This window comes from Liolophura sinensis, chromosome 6, assembly GCF_032854445.1.
Source record: "Liolophura sinensis isolate JHLJ2023 chromosome 6, CUHK_Ljap_v2, whole genome shotgun sequence".
Classification (NCBI taxonomy): Eukaryota; Metazoa; Mollusca; class Polyplacophora; order Chitonida; family Chitonidae; genus Liolophura; species Liolophura sinensis.
The window spans coordinates 58,920,107-58,939,627 of NC_088300.1; the positions used below are offsets into that span (position 1 = coordinate 58,920,107).

Consider the following 19,521-nt stretch of genomic DNA (forward strand, 5'->3'; position numbering starts at 1 on the left):
CCTCGTCAGGTGGCTTGTCTCCCCTTATTCTGTCGTCTGCTCCTCGTGATGATTTCAGAAGGCATGGCTTTCTCCGATGAACAGCATGAAATGTCGACTTTCAACAATGAAAAATGCTCTGATGTGCATAGAGCGGGGAATCTGGTTAGATTGCGTATAACTGCAACTGTGAATTAGTCTATTTATCATCTTAAAAGAAGAAAAACCCATGTGGTCCACCGACCATTTCCATCCATAAAATTTCTTAGCTCTTTTGTGCATCGCTCTGCATATTTTCTAATTTTGAGAACATTAAGCTATCGAACGCAGAGTGTTAATTTGTCATCGACGATTAAATCTTTATCACTTATTCACAAAAGGCTTTCAGAATGCACAAATGATTCATTGTTTCCACCATTATTAAATGCGACAAGGTGCGTAAAATCTTAATATTGTCTGAGTTGTCCCTCTTGGCTTACCTGTCGCATTTTTTGCTAACCATCAGTATGCCCACGAACTGGATTGCTCGATTTGTTATGGGATAAGCCACTCTCTTAGGTATTGGCTATTTATTTCTTATTATGTATATCTTCTTTTTTTCAGGAAAAAGTGCTATCCACTCAACTTTCAATAAAGGAAAGTATGAAGACATTTGGCACTAACAGTGTAAGGAGTTTAGGATCCTTTATGGGGTTATCAGAGAACAACTCTCAGCCCTTGTCTTTGTGGAAAGAAACATGGATAAAGAGAGTTAAGGTAACAGATAAAAAATATTAACCAGTTCTTGGACCCGTTGTGATTGGTGGGGTGATCATGTTCTCAGATTCTGTAGTGATGCATGATTATGATGTAAGAGTGAAAAATTCAAGTTGAACAAAAGTATAACGAAACAGCACCATGAATGTTATTGTTGGCGCAAAACTAAATATTTTCAACAAAAGCAAAGAATAAAGATCTCTTCATCCATCTTTGGTATTTCGATGATTGAATAGCTTTAATAACATACACACAATGTTGTACAAATGGGTTTAAAGCCAGTGGACTGATTAGTTCTAACCTGACTTTACTCTCAGTATATTTCAAAGCAAAGAGCTGTCCTTTTGGGAAGTCAGAGTGACATGCCTTGTATTACTTTTGCATGTGCTTCATCTGTCTGAGTTATTAATTTATTTCAGTCAGGAAATACAGGAATCTCTCTAGAGGTCCACACAAGTGAAAGAAAGCCAACTCCAGGTGATGAAATAGAGGACACACTGTTGAAACTGGAGAGGATAGAAACTTCTATCAATACTGATACACTGTTTGATAGCCAAGAGGATTTGTCTTTGCTTGATGCTGGCTTATTTTTGCTATTAAAAGATGTCCAAGATGATAAACAAAATTCAAGACCTGCAAAACTGTTTCAGGACACTGAAAACAGTGAACCATATGGTATGGAAGACAGTGAACTTGCAAATTTAATGTCTTTGTGCAGAACTGATCCAGTGGAGGAGAGCCAGTTTGTGTCATGTACAAATCTAAATGTACATTTAGATGAAGCCTGTGAACTGAGTTCTGATCAGCCGAAAGGAGTTGAAGGCACTCATGAGAAAGAGGTCAGAGTGGCACGATCTATTGAATCAAAAAAACAAGGGCATAAATCTACCTCAGCAGCTGACACAGATGAGGTATGATACCAAATGGCCAACCAGCCTGATGTACACGTATGTTCCTTACATGCTATCAACGAAAATATGCCCTTGCTTTCACTATAAAATATAAAAATCTCAGATATAATTGCATTATACTATGAAAGCGATCATAATCACAAAATAATTATGTTTCAGTATTAATGAGAAATAACCATATCTCTTGAGGTCAATAAAAATTTTTGCAAGTGTTGACTGTTAACTGTGTTCAGTTTTTATAAGTACTGGTATTATTAGTACATGCATATACATCTACAACACCAATATCCCCCATAGGTTATAGTTCTAGCTAGATTTTGTCACAGCCCTTCTCCTGAGTGATTGTCAGTCTAACACAGAGTGAACAAAATTATGTATCTCCTTGACCCAGTTAGGTCCTACACATTATTTTGTGTTTGATAAATGGCGTTAAAGTCTTACAAACAGTGACATTAAATTGTGATGTGGTGTTAATAATTTTATTGGTACTGGTACGGTACTTTGGTTTGTATTTGCTGTCTTTCTACAGGTTCATGTTGTTGTTGCTGGAGAGGCCAAGAGAATCAAACCTGCATTAGATGGCAAATATGTATATGGAAAGGAAGCTCTTCAGCATTACAAGTTGCTCAGAGAGGTAAAGTACATGTTCTAATGTTCTAGGAAAGTTTTCATATTTTATGATATATCAGCGGTCAAAATGTTTGGTCATTCACTCAGTTTTAAGAGCTTGTAATAAGAATGACCTTAAATTGAGCCCTAGTCAACACAAAGATGACTTTGTGTCATTGTATGTGGTCTTCTTTTGGTGTTCTACAATGTCCATAAATGGAATCTAATGTGGCCCAGACCTTTAAATCTTACTGGGTGATGTAAATTTTAGTGGAGTGGATCACTCTAAAGAGCTTAGAATATCCAACATTTTTTTCTTTTACTATGTAATCATAATCTTGACAGAATCATGTTATCCTTTGAACTCTAGTTAGAAAGAATAAAACAAAGAGAACAGATTCACATGGAGAAGAAAAAAGTTGTGGAGAAACTTGAATGGCAGCTGCAAACTCTAGAGAAAGTTGCAGAAGTTGGGAAAGGTGAGGAAAATTACGCTACTCAGTGGAACTTTTCTGGTGGAGAAAACTAAGAGCCTCACTAAGGGCATATTTCTTCTGATGAATGGCTATTCCTCAACTTCACTTCTAGCTTTGTTTTCCAAAATAAAACGTCTTACATCTGTGATAAGAGCTGTTAATTTATGTTAAAGAATGCTTATCGTACATTAACGCCCCTTCTTCACTGCTCATAACCTAAATGTTGGAGATGAACGAGTCAGTTTGTTGCAGAATATTTCTATAATCCAAAAGGAGAGGCTGCTAAAAAATGGCATGACCTGCAGAAAGATGTGACTGATAAATGTGGTGATCAGCTTCCACTGGAGGACCAGCTGGGAAAGTTACCAGTTTTCTTTCCGCATTTTACATGTTTTATAGTTGTTGTAAGTACCATGTATATGATTTTGGTGTTCATTAGTTGAAAAAAACACATGTATTCTATTGTTCATACAGATTTATTTCGCCAGCAGTCTGAAATGCCTTACCAATAAGTTATTAGTTCACCAATGGTACCGGGTAGGGGCTTTCATAGGTCTACTCCTTATCTTTCAGTCCATCACGTACCAGAACTTCTCAGAGGATGGAATTGAAATTTAATATGTGGTTAGACTATTACAGGTTGCATGTACAAATCCTGTTTGAGTTTTGGGCTTTATGACCCATTTTTTGACAAGATATTATGGTTGCTGTTTCCCTTTTTTGAGCTTTCTAGACTTTTTCAAACTGATTTCTCCCAGTGAATTAAAACTTATTATGTGGCTTAGTTTGGCAAGTAACAGATCAGTTTTGAGTTTCAAGCTGATTTGTTCATTTTTTATGAAGTTTTGGCTACTTTGTAGTGGTATTGTCGACTGTTTTTCACAAAGGTCCATTATTCTGAATTTAAACTTTGTTCATGACGTGACCAAGACAAGCTATTGACAAAATTATGAATTTTGGGCCATCGATAAAGTTATGGTCATTTATGTTGTGTTGTGGAATTTGGCATACATGTAGCTGGCACATACTTTCATGGGACATATATTGCAAAAGCAATATGGTACAATATAACATACTTTTTTTTTTACAGTAGAACATCTCTATTTCAATATGACATTTTGGGATGAAGTTTAGATAACCATATTGGTTCCATGTAGCGTCCCTTTTAATGATGATAAAGGAATCAATAACTACAAATATTTGTACACAAAATTGGAAAGTTTACAATCCCAAAACAAGCAAATGTCATAAGTAAAACAAATGAAACAAATTTCCTCCTCTTGGAAGTTATTAGGTCAGCCTTATGTGAGCGGATTATCTCATTCTAAAATAGAACTAATCCTACTTCCATCGTTGGTCCTACATCAAGATAACTCAGTTTTTTCTGTAGGAGTCCTTGCAAGAATGTGATTCTGGGTTATAACTGATAACTGAACTCTTTAATGCTCTGGGTATATAAAAAAGGTTGTGTCTACTTACTCAGAACAGGAAATAGACAATTTGGGATCAAGTTAGACCAATAAGCCTGCAATGAGGAAGATACAAGAACCTTTAAAATTGGAGCAACAGCTCTTGTTTCCAAAAAATTATTGTGACTTTATTACTGGTCCAATGAATCATAGAATATCTATTTTCAGCAGTAGTAAATAGAAACGTATTGTTGAGTAACCATAGGTAAATGTTTAAGTTCTTTATTTCTTTAAAATCCTTCAAATCCGAAGTCCCTGGTGTGCTTACCATATGGACATAAATACATATATAAATACTACCTATGTTAGTTCAATGTTTAGGCACAGATTGTGACCATTATAGTGATGAGTTCCCTGGCAGGTGTGACAACGATTGGCTTTGAACCACAACTGGAATTCATGGAAAACATCAAAACATTTTTGGGATCAGAGACAGTGCACAAATTAGTTGTGCCCAACCCATGGATCGGACCAGCAAGTTCCTCTTTTATAGGTACCTGTAATTTTAAAATTTCAGGGTGTTCTACACTGTACATGTATATGAGCAGAATTATTGTCTCTGCCTTTTCATTAAGTACTTTTCTTACTATGAAATTACATTTGTGGAAGTTACATGGTGTACTTCTAAGGGGTGTATCGGTAGCAAATGTTCAGAGTTTGTGACAGAAAGGGAATGAAAATATAGTAGAAAATGGTCAAATGACATAACAGGTGGAGTACTCTTACACTTTAGTACTTCAAAATATCACCTTTTGAAATGAGCAGTACAAATACATGCACTATGTACAACATGCAGAAAGTATCATTGCAGGTTTGGGTGCAATGTTTGCTCCATGCATGAGAGAGGACTATAACCTTAGTGTAAAACTTGTGCAGCAAAACTACTCCCTTGAAGAAGAGCTGGGATGTTGTGAGATATTCACTAGGAACACAGCTGGTACCACAACAGAACAGGAATGTGACAAAGTAACAAATGGTGCGTTCAGACTTTTGTCATCATAGATTTTTGTATAGGTTTGACAAATTAATCTGCTTAAAGTTTTTTGAGTAACTGTAAAACACCAATGAACTAAATAAGTCAAAGTAGGAGTGACCATAAGGAGTGATCATTAAAATACTTCATATTCGTAAAGCATTGATAAAATAACCATTTACCCATTTTCAGTCTTACAATAAAAACCTCAACATTCCTGCTTGTCATTGAAATTTCACCAGTGGGCTCATATTGGCTGTCTCATTTTAATAGAGATATTCTGCCCTATTCAGACCTATCCAAACTCTCCTGACTTGTTCAAACAATGTCACATGATAAGAATTAAAGTGAACAGATCAAATATTATATCAGCTTTGGTGTATTGTAATACTGTTGGTTTTCAGGAGCTGGGAGTTGGCATGGAGGAACACTGTGTAGTCAGAGATCCAGTGGGAACAACAGCATACGACACAACATCAAACCTTGTTGTGTTGGTATCAGAGGCAGTTGTTACATGACATCACATGAGCATTGTATTTTTCTGGAGGGCCTTTATCACGTCACAGGAAGTGAACACTGCAGTCAGGTGGGGTCCATAAGGCTTTGTCATATATCCATTGTGTTATTCGCCCATAAAGGAAGCATTTTGAACCTGATAGTACTTTACATTCACCCGTATCGCATGTTCTAGAGTGCTGAAAGTAATTAGGCTTTGCCACACCGTAATGTCGCATTCAATTATAAGAATCTTACATGCATGTGCATCACTGTTGTTTACTGTGGCCTCTGACTGCACTTAATCTACGCCAGGAGGCAAGGCGTGGTTGTTTTCTCAGGGCTCTACCATTCACAAATAGCTTTTTTGGAAAGTAACACAATGGATATGTAAATAGATTACAACCAGGTCATATTGAGATTAGGTGTATCACCCGAGTGATATATTTACTGCCTATTTTCCTCCCACTTGTTAAATCAAGTAAGATCACGTAAGAATATCTATAAAATCTTTTCAACATAGAGTTTGAATTTTTGGTGGATACATACATAGATACACACAGATACACCACTCATAGTTGTCCTTTTTTGTGGTTGTTCTGGTAAGCATATAGCCATTTTCTTTGTATATACTATATAAATAGATATGATTTTATGTCCAGGCTGTAACTCCAGTTGTTTGTTTTATAGTTTTAATTTTTGGTGGATACATACATATACAGATGACGATGTGTCGCAACTCACATTTGTCCTTGTCTGCAGTTGTCATGGTTACCAGATTGCAATTTCTCTATGTATACTGTATAAATAGATATGACTTCGTGTCAGAGATGTAACTCCAACAGTTTTCTACAGTTTTAATTTTTGGTAGATACATAGATACACAGAATACGATGTGTCGTGACTCACATTTGTCTATATTCACTGTTGTCATGGTAACCAGTTAGCTATATTCCTTATATATACTATGTGAATAGATATGATTTCATGTTTGGGCTATAACTCCGTTTTCTGTGTAGACTCTTAATTTTTGGTGGATATATACATACACAGATGACGATGTGTCGGGACTCACACTTGTTCATTTCCACACTGTGGACGGTTAGAAGATTGCCGGTTTCCCAGTACATACTCTATAGATAGATATGATTTTGTGTCCGGGCTATAAATCCAACTGTTTTCTACGGAGAGTTTTCATTTTTAGTGGATTCATTCATGAAGAGATGAGGATGTGTTGCCAATCACTTTTGTCTATTTGCACGGTTGTCATGGCTACCAGATTGCCATTTTCCCAATGTATACCACATAAATAGGTACAGTTTCATGTCCAGGCTACAACTCCAACTATTTTCCACGCAAATGTTATATTTGTCCATTTTCGCATTTGTCATGTTAACCCGGTAGCTGTTTTCCTTATATATATATACACTATATAAATAGAAATGATTTCTTGTCCGGGCTACAACTCCAACTGTGTTCCACATGAAGTTTACATTTGTGGTGGACACATTTGTCCACTTGCGCAATTGTCATGGCAACCACATACCTATCATCAATACTCATGAAGATTTCCCTCAGGGGTTATACTCACTACAATGCTACTTGTATTCTTTTATACATTTCAAACAAATTCATTTGTTAGGGCATATGTTGTGTTCACCTGAACTCTTGTTGCCTCATTTGTTTTAAGAATGGAATATAACTACCTTTTGAACCATCTCAATGACTGGTAAGTGAAATCCATGGATCTGGTTAACTGTTTGAGCAGCACATGTGGGCTGGGTGGCCTGGAGACGTCTCCCGGCCAACCGTGGCTAGCTGTGTCCCCTAACCAATGGTGGAGAGTTCTCCTCTGCCTGATATACAACCAAGGCATCCTTCAGATGATTGTTGTCTGCACAGGACATCTACTCCTGACACGCAGGATTGAGCCTATAGCAGGATGGCTGAGGGTGATGATCATATACCTATGGGCTGGAATACTAGGAGTCCTGGTGAGCTTTTTTGCTACATCGTTCATATTGTCTGTTCATTCATGTTATTAGTACAAGTTTCCGACACTTAACTCTGTAGATCCCCTTGTGGTATTCTTTCAAGAGACTTTCAGAATTTTTAAATGTGAATGACCAGTTTATGAGAATTCCTCAAACAGTGCCTCATCAGCAATTTCCTAGACTCTTGTTCAAATCATCTATCTCAATCACAAACTGTTTAATTGTCAACGGTTTTTCTGTTTTAGGCTGGAGCAGTTTTCAGTCCTTATGAACCTCACTTTGGCACAGTGGGAGGTTTGTTTGCCTTTGTGGGAGTAGCCATAGTGGAGTTCTTACAATCATGGAAGCTTGTTGAAAAACCTTTGAGAGAGCTTGCAAAACTACTGGCTGTCATCTCTGTTTCATTGATATGTGGAACACTGCCATTCCTTAGTAACTTTCAGTTGCTGATCAGCATGTTAACAGGAATGCTAACATCAGTCATCATCCTACCCTATGTGACATTTGGACATTGGAATGAAAAATGTCGAAAGATTCTTGTGGGAATCAGCATTCCTCTTCTCCTCCTTCTGACATTCATCATAATGTTTGTGTTCTACTGGGTACAAACACTACAGCACTGCCAAAGTTGTCAAGTTTTTGAATGTATTCCATACACCACTAGGTTTTGCTTAACAGGATACTGATACTGATTGATATACAAGTATAACATGTACACATGTAATTTCAGTGATCCCCTGGTCTATGCATGCTGTTTGATAACCTTCTGTACTGTTGCATTTAATGCAAAATAAACCCACTGATCACTGGTACTAGTCACATCTACATGTAGTAGTGTGGAGAAAATGCGATGAAAGGTGAAAATTATTTTTTGGCAAAAGTTTCCACCATTAGACAGTTTCCATATCTTATCTGTGAGGGAATACAGAATCATCGCTGATTGCCTTGTGTCAGACATATCCAAGTCCAGGCTATGCCTAGGATAAGCTGAATATGAGGTATGGTGGACTGATTCAAGCGTAACCAAAGCTTTAGGTTTTGACTGCTAGGAAATCCTATCTTCATTTCATTATTTTCTAGTATATGTATATGTGAAAAAGCCGTCACTGCTCGCACTACTTTACTTCTTCTTTATCCTCATCCTGCAGAAAATGACAGACAGGACATTGGATTATATCTACAGTGAGAAGTTTATACAAATACAAATTTCAAAGTTAATGTTCTCTTAGATGTATTCACCTGAGGATAATAAAAAGTTTGTAGTGTTATCTTTTGGGAAATTTGTTATGGTAATATTTGCTTTGTTCATGTTAACCACTATCTCCTCAGTCATCAACACCTGCACTGATTGATGCTGCTGTTCATTAATTAATTAATCGGCTAATTCTCTCTACAGATAAACATGCAGAAAAACTTAACAAGATCAAGATATAACCTCTGTATCAATATGGAAACCTTTTCCAGACCCATTCTTCTTGTGACTGCAAATATCAATCAGAAGGTACAGTTGACAACCCTAAAAGTCTTAGTCTTGGAACTACTCAACAATAAACACTATGTCTGAAATATACAGTATATACCTGTATTAAGTTACAATTTGGCATGACACTATTTACATGTCTGACATCAAAAGAACCTAGCACAAGGTAGTCTTAATTTGTCATGCTAGTGTAAAATTAAATTCACGTATGTACGTAAATACACAACCTCAAAGCAAGAGCCAACAGAAGACAGTTTATCCTATAGTGTGTCATCAACAAATAATATGTGAAAAATCAGATCTCTCTCTGAAATCTTACTTTATAATAGGTGAGGAAGGTACATCAGTACAGAATTTTTTACATGTATACAATAAAGAAAGAAAAACAAGACCAAACAACAGAAGATGCTGCAGCCCTTTACTGTAAGCATCAACAGCACAGCTGGTCTGTGAAGATCAACCGAACAGATGATCATTCATTTTAATATACCCTAATTCTTCTAATTTCTGGGTCACCTTCTCTGCTATTTTCAGTCTATATACATGTAATTGTGGCAGGAATATTTAAGTTCTTTTTTTTTTCACATGGTTAGTCCATCTACTGAACAACATATTCATGTCTTTACTTTTCCATAAAACTGAGAGAGAAATGTAACCCTTTGCTTTTCAGCAGTAGTACTAATATCTGTCCTAAAACGGGAATAATTAGGGTAGTTATATTACAACATAGTAAATCCCATAAGTTATCTGACTGGAGCCATGGTCATACCACTGAAGACACCAGATATGACACTCAGACCAATCTGTTTATTCACGCTGTGTTTTCCACTCTGACTTGATGTTTTTTTCCCTCCGTTGAGCACCAGGTAAAGCCTTAAGGTATAATGAAATATTGCTATTCTCAGAGTGTAACCCCTATCTTGCTCTTTTTACACTCTGGTTCAGAGTCATCAACTTCTGGGAAAACTTTAGATTTCAAGGGAAGTGTTGAAGCTTTGACTACAGATATGGTTGACTTTTCTGCTTTCCTTGACTCTGAAAAACAAGAATACAAACATTAAATGAATATGATGTTGTGATAAAATTTTTAATGATTTTGCACACCTTCAGAACAGCCCAACATTTTGTTCTATTGAAAAGCTTACCAAAACATAAAACTTTCTGACTAATTCTTAACTTCACACCAAAATGCATTTGATTTGGTGTTTTAATAATGCTTTAGATTACTTTCAAGATAACGATCAGGTTAATGGAGGAGTGGAGGGCACATACAAAATGCATGTATCGGTACCTCAAAAAGATACGGCTGAATGATATTTTAGATTAGATTATTTGTTTAAAGGTTAATGCCATGGTCAAGAATATTTCACTTATACAACAGCAGCAAGTTTTATGGAAGCATGTGTAAATTGCTGTCCTTTTGCCAGGAAAGTGTCACAAACTTCTTGCAATACCACCTAAATGGCCAGAAAAAGCTGTCAACTGCTCAATGCAGCCAAGGCCTAAAGAACAATGGAGGAGGATGAATCTCACCCATCTCCCTGTCCCAGTCAAAATCAGGGATTCCCTGTCTGAGACTGAGATTTACCAACACCCCAGTGTCCTGGGGGATGACAGAACCTTCTCAATAACCCCACTATTTCAAGTTGCTAAAGGTGCAGCACAATGTATTATCAGGAGCTGATCTATAGGGTGGGTCAGAGGGGTCCTGACCCATCCCAAGAGGGTCAAAGAAAATTTTTTTCATTTGTAACAAGGTACATTAAAGGTTCCCGTGGTACTTTCCGCAAGTTTTCACAGTGAACAAGTTTCCTGTAACGCACAATTTTGAATGAGGTATAGTATTAAACTGTAGTACATGTATTTTAATCTGCATGAAATAGTCTATCTATCGGTGTAGCGTGCGTTTTGAACATATTGCGGAAAAATCTGATATCAAAATTCTCTGCTTTTATTGTATTTATAAAGCCCCGTGTCACCTAGTTACACTGCGCAATTTGTGTGTTGTGATCCTGTAGAAGCTTTGACATCAGAAGAAAGCATGGTTTATTGTTGCCGTTTTATGTGGTGGTATACAGCACAATCAGGGTGTGAGTGTTTATTTCTGATTATTCCTTATTCAAGCAGACTAAGTGCCTATATGATTGATTTTTATTTATCTATAAATGCATCTGGCTAAATACACAACTTCGGCTACTACAGGCCTACAGATTCTCTTTTTTCTTTTCATAAATGCCGTGAAATCAAAAAGTATTCATATTCATAATACTCAAATATTCATATTAAGAATTATGAAATTCTTTGCTATCTTTCAATCAGATAAGTCTATTATACAAAGCCTTTAACATAGTGAAAAAAATTCACCAAAGACATACATCTGCGTGTGGCTGCCATTTAGAAGTTTGGGCCCTGGCTTATAAACTTTTGCCTTTTAAATTTTTGTCAGTTTTGTAATATGTAATATTTCATTCAACTGAAATATTTCGCATCCAGTCCGTTTATTTGATGCTTTCTACACAATATACTGGCATTTACATAAAGGCAAGCCTGGTACGACAAACAGCGCTCACGGCACGATTGCATAAAAATGCTATATATATATACCATCATTATATAAAAGTCAATACACTGTGTAGAAAACAAAGCAAATGCAAACAACCTGACCAGAGGTGGAGTAAGATCGCAGTTTCCAACATAAAAATACGTTGACGGTGGTACTGTTGTCCACGACAACTTCTTCACAGAGCTCTGTAACACCTAATATGTCCCAAGGGAAGCTCTTCAAAGGCAAAAAATATTAAAGTACACAAAACAAATTCATCTCTTCCAAAAGGACGCATCTGAGATATGTTATCTGAGATTGTAGAGCTTCCAAGACCTAGGCGGCCTCTGGACCCTCACCAGATGTGCTGTGATACTTGGACCCCCTCCCCTCCCTCCCTGTCATTCTCCAGTAGATTCGCGCTTGATTATGATTAAGCTTTAATACCAAATTAATGCTTGCATGACACTCCATTTCTAAAGTCATTGCTAAACACTTGAGTAAAGAAGAAAGCTAAAAACTTAATATCAGAAGACCAGATATCAATTCCACTAAACATTAAAACTGCATGCCATGTGTACACCTGTCCCATAAATTAAACTCATAAAATACAAAAATAAGTTTCACGTTTTGCTTTTTTAAATTTCAGTTAAATTACCTGCATGAAAAAGAACAGCTCGACAGTTCTTAGATAATGCATCCTTGGCTTGAGCTTGTGTTAAACCAAACAAAAGACCCCTGAAGAGGGATTAAGGTAATAATGACTAGTTATGTGCTTCAAGACAGCTTTAAATGATCTTCTTAAATATGAAATAGATGACAATGACCTTTGTAAATAGGAAGTAGATGTTGTGACTTATAATCTTGCAGAGCGGAAACAGGAAAAAATATGTGAAATCGTAACTCAACATTAATCTGAGAATTTTTCAAGGTAATGTAAAGTCATTATCAGCAATAAAAATGCAAGAAAAAAGATACAGATTAGCCACATCATATGGACCTCGTAATGCAATGCCCTGAAAACAAAAATAGCATTTACAGCTTAAAAAATGAAATAATAACCAACTTTTCCACAAGGATCTCAGGTAGATCAGGAGTATTTTATAAAATACAAGAAATATGTTCAAAAATTATAATTATCAATATATAATAAATTAAGCTTTAAATAATAAAAAAGTGATCATATTTAAATCATAATACTCTTATGAAGCATGTACATGTAAAACATGAATGAGATCAGAACAAACCTTTTTACATCCACTGCTTATGATGATATTCTGTTAAAGAGTGAATAAAAACAACAATAAAATAAACTAGACAAACATTTGACAATCTTTCATCTTTATCTCTTTGGCACTACAACTGACAATTTGTTATTTTGCAATTTCTGCAAATACAGCATAGTAATACTGATGATGTGCTTTACTTGCCCAACATCAGTATGTATCCATCAGCTGTACGACTGCAGTCTTACAACAGGATGTCGCAAGATGTGTTAATTTTTACCAGGCTCAACAAGGTTTTTTACACTCATATACCTAAATGCTGTCATGTAACAAGTGATAAGTAGAACAGCATGTCACAAAAAACTCTGCTAGAAAATAAAATCAAAGGAGTCAGATCTTGAACATACATCTTCTTCAAACACAAAATGGCCATGATAGATCATACATCCAGATAGTGTCCATAATGGGTAACATGACTGACCTTGCTACTATTAAGTTTTTGTTGTGCTTTTGATGCAATCTTGTTTCTTATTTTTCTCTCAATGTTATTCCCTTAAAAACCCTATGGGGGCCTCCATGGCTCAGTTGGTTAGTGCACTAGCGCAGCGTGATGACCCAGCAGTCTCTCACCAATGTGGTCGCTGTGAGTTAAGTCCAGCTCATACTGGCTTCCTCTCCGGCTGTATGTGGGAAGGTCTGTCAGTAACCTGCGGATGGTCATGGGTTTCCCCCCGGGCTCTGCTCGGTTTTCACCCACCATAATGCTGGCCCCTGTCGTATAAGTGAAATATTCTTGAGTATGGCATAAAACACCAATCAAATAAATAAATAAAAACCCTATGTTTTTCATTAGGAAAAAAATTCCCTGGCAACCCTATTTTTCCTGATAGGGTTAGCTTACCCTTGATAAAGAATTTTTTAAGGATGGCCCTATCAGCCAAGGCAATCCAGTTGAAATGGTGTGACTTTAATACATACCTTTCCCTTGCATATAGTCATTAATGCAAGAGCATTGGATATTGTATTTCTTCTACATGTGCTGTCCATAATACATGGACTATAGATGATTTCAAAGTGGATCCCTCTTTCAATTGCCTGTTTCAATGAAAATTACAGGAGTCACACGTACACACACATATATAAATGTATACCAGTACTTCCCGTCAACTTCATTCATATTTACTGACATGGAACAGCCATTAACAAACTTAAGCGATTGCTTTTTTCCTGAGTATACTGAACACTAATCATCAACCTTTATTTCAAGAGCAGAAATGATGTATTATTGCATCAAAGCAAAGAGAAAGCAAAGAATTCCTCTTTTACTAATGTCCAGTAAACTTGCAGTTATCTTAACTAATCCACTTGAGGTCTATTTATTTGTAGGTCTTGTTTATGTTCAGCTACATCTACATGCAATGGTAAATCCCAAATGCTCGTGCTTACCAAGCTTATAGAGGGTCTCCGGAAAAGGAATGGAAGCTTCTCAGTTAAATCCAACGATATGATATCTACTTCAAGAGTACCACAGGCCAGCTGTCATAAACCACATACAGTATTCTAAATATATGTATTAAACATTTTCCCAAATTTAACAGATATCTTGACAACAGCGTATTACAATAGCAATCCATACTTCCAACTTTATACCTTGTGGAAAGCTCTACATTTTTACATGTAATTAATATAATTTTTCATTCTTTGAGCCAAAATGAAGCTTTGCTTTTGAGTGAGTGCTTGGTGTGTAACGTCGTACTCAACAATTTTTCAGTCATATGACGACGACATTGCTTTTGAAAATAAAGAGGAAATGTTTGTCCCAGCAGGAAAGGAAACTTAAGTTAACACATAGAACAGGAGTAGTAAAGCTCAAGATGATAATGAATGAATGAATGCTTGAGATTTAAAGTTGTACTTAACATTTTTTTCAGTCATGTGATAACGATCAATATAATAAGGTTCGTCAAATATGAATTCTTACATGTGTCAATCTTTTAAGTATTTTGATAGATATTAATTCCAACACTGTACATAATTTACTCTCACATGAAATGTCTTTTCAGATGTCGGAACAACAGCCAGCAAATCATAGGCTTGTATTTCAGGTGATGTCTGCTGAAAGAAAAAAAAAAAAACATTTGTATACATGTATAATACATACATGTAAATATGTATCTATAAATGTAAAAAATTACCAAGGAGCCTCTCACCATTCGGTCGCAGCGAGACTAGCTCATGCTCGCTTCCTCTCTGGCCATACATTGTTTAAAAATATACGTCTACTTGTCGAAAAAGCTTAAAGCTACGTCTATCCACCTACAACAGCAATTACAAATCTTCAAGACTCTGGGCAGATTCAGTGGCCAAAGGAGAACTCTTGCAAGAGCTAGTTCAATGATTTATTTACTTGAGTTGTGTTTTATGCCGTACTCAAGCAAATTTCACTCCTACGACGACGGATAGAAATACAGTTGGAGGAAACTGCTCAGAGCCTCGAGGAATCCCATGACCTGGGGCTTATATTATGTCCAATTGGCAACACCCTGCATGGTAATTTTGGGCCAAAATTTTAGCGCATCCAAAATTTAAAGGTACATCTTTACTCACGTAGAGGCCATTTACTAGATCAACTGACTTGATCTTGCCACTAACTCACTACTTTGAATGCTTTGTATTTTGCTCACTCTTTACAGTCATGGAAAAAGCATAATATAAAGCTGTGACGGCCATCCGCTCACAAACCTTCCCACATACAATCAGTGAGGAAATCACACAGACTGTATTAGTGAGAGCATCCAGTCATTATGCTATACTATCATGCTCACCATTCAACTCATCACTGCTCAACATTTACTATTGTAAGGCATCCCAGATATGTACCCCATCCAATTAATATATTTTAAGATTTAGCTTGTACAAAATTTTTTTTTTACAGTTTACCTGAAGCTTTTCACTCCAATCACCCAAAATACATGTACGTCACTCAAAAATCAAGCAAATGCTGTCAAAGCTTTTATCAAAATTTTCAAACACGGATGACTCAAGATATTAAGAGTAACAGCATCTGACATGAGTGTTTTCGTAAATTTAAGAAGAGTATTCAGCATGTGGGACGTGAAATGCTTTAGTACATTAGGTAATAACTGTTAATCTTGACAGACCCAGCCATACATGAATGTGCAAAAAAATATCACATTCAAGGATCAGGAAAGTCAGTTATGTTTCCAAGAGACTGTTAAGTAGAACAGATCTACAAGCACTTCACTAGAAGGCCCACTTCCTTGTTATAGACTACAAAATTGGCTCCCAACTTGGAAATACATGAATAAAAAAATATCAAATGCCAGTCAGAAGTTGATAAATTAATTTAGCTGTATTCAACATTATATTTTCATTATCAGAAATATCAGCAAAAATGAAGTATTTTCTAGAAAATGAGGGCACAACCAACATACCAGTTTGTGGGTTTGGGCTGGGTCATTTATTACTGTAGTGAACCTGGACAGCTGACGAAAAGATTTCCCAGTTGTTTTCTGCAAACAACACAACCATTCAAATTCAACAGCAGTGAAGAAAAAATGTGTAAAAAGACAGAAAGAAACCAACATCAACAGGCAATATCAGTATACTACGCTACAGAATATTACGCTAGTGGCACTTGATTCTTTGTTTTCTGTCTGCATATTTTGGAAAATTGGTGCAGGCATTTTTCATGATCAATATTTCATAATGATGTCCCTTTCTAAGACAATGTCTGACCAAAGGACAGCCTTTTGCAGGAGGTAAATGACTTCTCGATAGTGTCGGGAAACAAAAATCAGGTGTAATTGGCCCTGATGCAAATTTAAGCTGCTGGGTTGACTTCATAAAGCAATTTTAATTTGTCCAAAGAGGGATTTTTTTATTTAAGCTAATGGGAAATAAAATTATGAATGCAAAACGATAGGGAAATTAAGAAATCCATTTTTACAAGAATAGAAGTTTAAGTTATTAATTACAACATCAAACCTTCAGTTCTGTCATGTTCTTTTCATCTAGCACAACCTCAGCTGGGGATTTTATCTGTGGATGAAACATGTCAAATTACACTTGCTTGATAATTCACTGAAGTACTCTTCTGATGGAGATAGTGCACATTAATCTCACAGATTCAACTCATTAGCAACTAAAGATATTAAGCAGAATATTCATTTTAACATATGTAATGCTTAAACATAAATACCACATCACACAACAGGATTCCATACCAAGGGATGAAATTTACAGCTAATGAGGGTATATAAGTGGTACGCAGACAGACTTTATCATGAAGGAAACACACTCCTATTGTACAAGTTTTGGAATAAAGACATTAACGATGGCTTGGTACATACTATATAGGAACTAAAATTTCATCCATGATTTAGGGGCCTCTGTGGCTCAATTGGTTAGTGTGCTAGCGCAGCGTATTGACCCAGGAGTCTCTCACCAATGCTGTCCCTGTGAGTTCAAGCCCAGCTCTTGCTGGCTTCCTCTGATCTGTCAGGTCTGCCCAGTTTCCACCCACCATAATGCTGGCCACTGTTGTATAAGTGAAATATTCTTGAGTATGACGTAAAACACCAATCAAATAAATAAATAAATAAATTCATCCATGATTAAGTAACATATTTCATCTGATTCTGAGACTTCTATTGGTCTTCAAAAGGTATCCTGAAGTTTGCTATAAATGTAGGATGATATCCTGCTGGAAAATGAAAATTTCAGCATCTAATTTTTTTTTTTTAATTGATTAGAGTTTTATGCCATACTCATTAATATTTCACTTCTTCAGCCGCAACCAGCATTATGGTGGGTGGAAACTGGGCACAGCCCGGGGGAACCCACAGCCATCCCAAGGTTGCTGACCTTCCCACGTATGGCCCTAGAGGAAGACAGCAAGAGATGGACTTGAATTCACAGTAATCACATTGGTGAGAGGCTCTTGGGTCATTGTGCTGCACAAGCACACCACCCACTAGGCCATGCAGTTTCCTCAACATCTTAGGTAATATTCTGTCAGATAGGATATGGTAGTTGAACAGATGCTTAATTCTCACTGGAGGTTCTTTCCCCTTCTTTCCCTTGAGTTCACCGCCATCGTAGTTGATGGCAACTACCTGGTAACCAACTGAAAATGGAGCAAAAAATTCAAGGATGGAACTGACTGTCCTACTATCTCATATTTGGTAATTGCCTATGAAACTTCTGTGAGTATTTAAAGTATCTTGTGCCTCATCAACTGCTTATATTAACCTACACAGAGGAATCAACAAGCCCCTTGTCTTAGGCAATTTTTGGAAATTTCTGACAACAGCAGAGTCACATTAATCATTCAAAGTTTATTGTGTAAGTAAATTACATTTCTTCAGCTGTTGAGCAGCATTTTTCCACTTCCCTTCTGACTGAAATGAATGGCCAAATTAAAGCACCCATTAAAGCCCCTCCCCCCCCAAAAAAATAAGTGGATGTAAAGGTTAGGTTACTGTTTGGGTCAAGTTGTATAGGATTTGATGAGTGGATTAAGTATAAACAATTGCAGCTACATGTACCTAGCTGAACATATACCCTGCAGCTGGAATTCACGGCTCAAGACCTATCAGATAATCCTATTAATGCCTCAACCCAAGATTTGCCTTACTATATAAACAGGTATAACAAAGTCTAAGCTTTCATGACCATTGGCTGTATTCGAATTCATGTAAGTGTGTAAGTAAAGTGCAGTGTTCTCACGTCAGCTGATACGAATGTGTAAGTGGAAAACAGCTCAAATGTCACTTTGCTTCAATGTCGTTCCTGTAGGAAACAGTACCCACCCTGGAGAAATGGAGAGTGAAAATCTTGTTCCCGAAGTGATCTGTTACACTTGCCATTTGAAATCTTGTTCTTGTGTTCCTCCTCACCGAGAATGATGCATTGAAACAACAGTGTAACACAAGGCCACTGTTCGTTAACGAAATTTTTACTCCACACTTCTCCAAATTTGGAGCAAGGTGCAACGAGAGCGATATTGAAGTAAGCCTCAACTTGTGCTGATTTTGCACCTACACATCCGGACTCAAAAACACCCATTATGTCAATGGCACTCAAGCTGAGCTCGTCATCATACTGCCTCCACCAGTGAAGCTGACACCTGACATAGCAATGTACTAGCGTAAATACCAGGTCTTGGTATATTAGTACATCGTCAGATTATTTGAGCCACACGCGTGCGGCTAGTCATCGTACATATATATCATATTGGCGTCCTAGCGACTAGGCTAAGCCCAACACCAGATTTGCCTATCATTAAAAACTCAGTGCTTCCATTTTTGGGGTGGAAGAGTTCCCAGTTGATTTTTTATAAATGATGCAACTTGCTGTTTATTAATGCTAACGTTTGATGGCCGCCTGCAATATTTGTATCTTGGAGTTAGACGATAAGTCCTTCCCGGGTAACACGTTCAAATCACTGAAGGCTGCCATATTGTTCGACCCAAAGGATTGTGGGAATCCCTAAATATATTTTAACAATAAAACAATTAAAATAATACTTCCAAATACACCAATGAATGTTCACTTAAAGTTTTAGGAAGATTAGATATTTTCATAAA

At 36.7% G+C, this 19,521-nt stretch overlaps 2 protein-coding genes across 4 annotated transcripts; one reads left to right on the top strand and one right to left on the bottom strand.

The window, feature by feature from the left end:
• The first annotated feature begins 17 nt into the window (after nucleotides 1-17).
• LOC135468067 (inactive rhomboid protein 1-like) lies at nucleotides 18-8,932 on the top strand. Its single transcript, XM_064746097.1, has 11 exons — nucleotides 18-144; nucleotides 583-735; nucleotides 1,155-1,646; nucleotides 2,176-2,280; nucleotides 2,626-2,734; nucleotides 3,005-3,135; nucleotides 4,522-4,693; nucleotides 5,012-5,176; nucleotides 5,578-5,758; nucleotides 7,419-7,662; nucleotides 7,908-8,932. The coding sequence occupies exons 1-11, from the start codon at nucleotides 49-51 to the stop codon at nucleotides 8,346-8,348; spliced, it is 2,289 nt and encodes a 762-aa protein (XP_064602167.1). The 5' UTR covers nucleotides 18-48; the 3' UTR covers nucleotides 8,349-8,932.
• A 135-nt stretch (nucleotides 8,933-9,067) lies between these two features.
• LOC135468068 (ribonuclease P protein subunit p30-like) lies at nucleotides 9,068-19,394 on the bottom strand. Of its 3 annotated transcripts, none has more exons than XM_064746101.1 (11): nucleotides 19,306-19,394; nucleotides 17,989-18,059; nucleotides 16,919-16,972; nucleotides 16,366-16,443; nucleotides 14,957-15,025; nucleotides 14,357-14,446; nucleotides 13,889-14,005; nucleotides 12,932-12,961; nucleotides 12,663-12,700; nucleotides 12,343-12,422; nucleotides 9,068-10,177 (listed from the first exon to the last, which is right to left on the bottom strand). In XM_064746101.1, exons 1-11 carry the CDS (start codon nucleotides 19,391-19,393, stop codon nucleotides 10,044-10,046), a joined length of 849 nt encoding a protein of 282 aa, XP_064602171.1. In that variant the 5' UTR covers nucleotide 19,394; the 3' UTR covers nucleotides 9,068-10,043. The 3 variants fall into 3 exon arrangements, with proteins under 3 accessions (XP_064602171.1, XP_064602170.1, XP_064602168.1); XM_064746100.1 differs by lacking the exon at nucleotides 19,306-19,394 and adding an exon at nucleotides 18,745-19,282 and having other exon boundaries at nucleotides 14,957-15,022; XM_064746098.1 differs by lacking the exon at nucleotides 19,306-19,394 and adding an exon at nucleotides 18,745-19,278.
• Nucleotides 19,395-19,521: the final 127 nt, after the last annotated feature.

Excerpts from the sequence above, each read along its gene's own strand:
- LOC135468067 (XM_064746097.1), top strand. The coding sequence starts at position 49 with ATGATTTCAGAAGGCATGGCTTTCTCCGATGAACAGCATGAAATGTCG. Across the intron at positions 1,647-2,175 it reads CAGCAGCTGACACAGATGAG|GTTCATGTTGTTGTTGCTGG; the intron begins GTATGATACCAA and ends GTCTTTCTACAG. Across the intron at positions 4,694-5,011 it reads AGCAAGTTCCTCTTTTATAG|GTTTGGGTGCAATGTTTGCT; the intron begins GTACCTGTAATT and ends GTATCATTGCAG.
- LOC135468068 (XM_064746098.1), bottom strand. The coding sequence starts at position 19,000 with ATGGGTGTTTTTGAGTCCGGATGTGTAGGTGCAAAATCAGCACAAGTT. Across the intron at positions 15,026-16,365 it reads CAGCCCAAACCCACAAACTG|CAGACATCACCTGAAATACA; the intron begins GTATGTTGGTTG and ends TTTTTCTTTCAG. Across the intron at positions 12,701-12,931 it reads TAAGCAGTGGATGTAAAAAG|GGCATTGCATTACGAGGTCC; the intron begins GTTTGTTCTGAT and ends TTTTGTTTTCAG.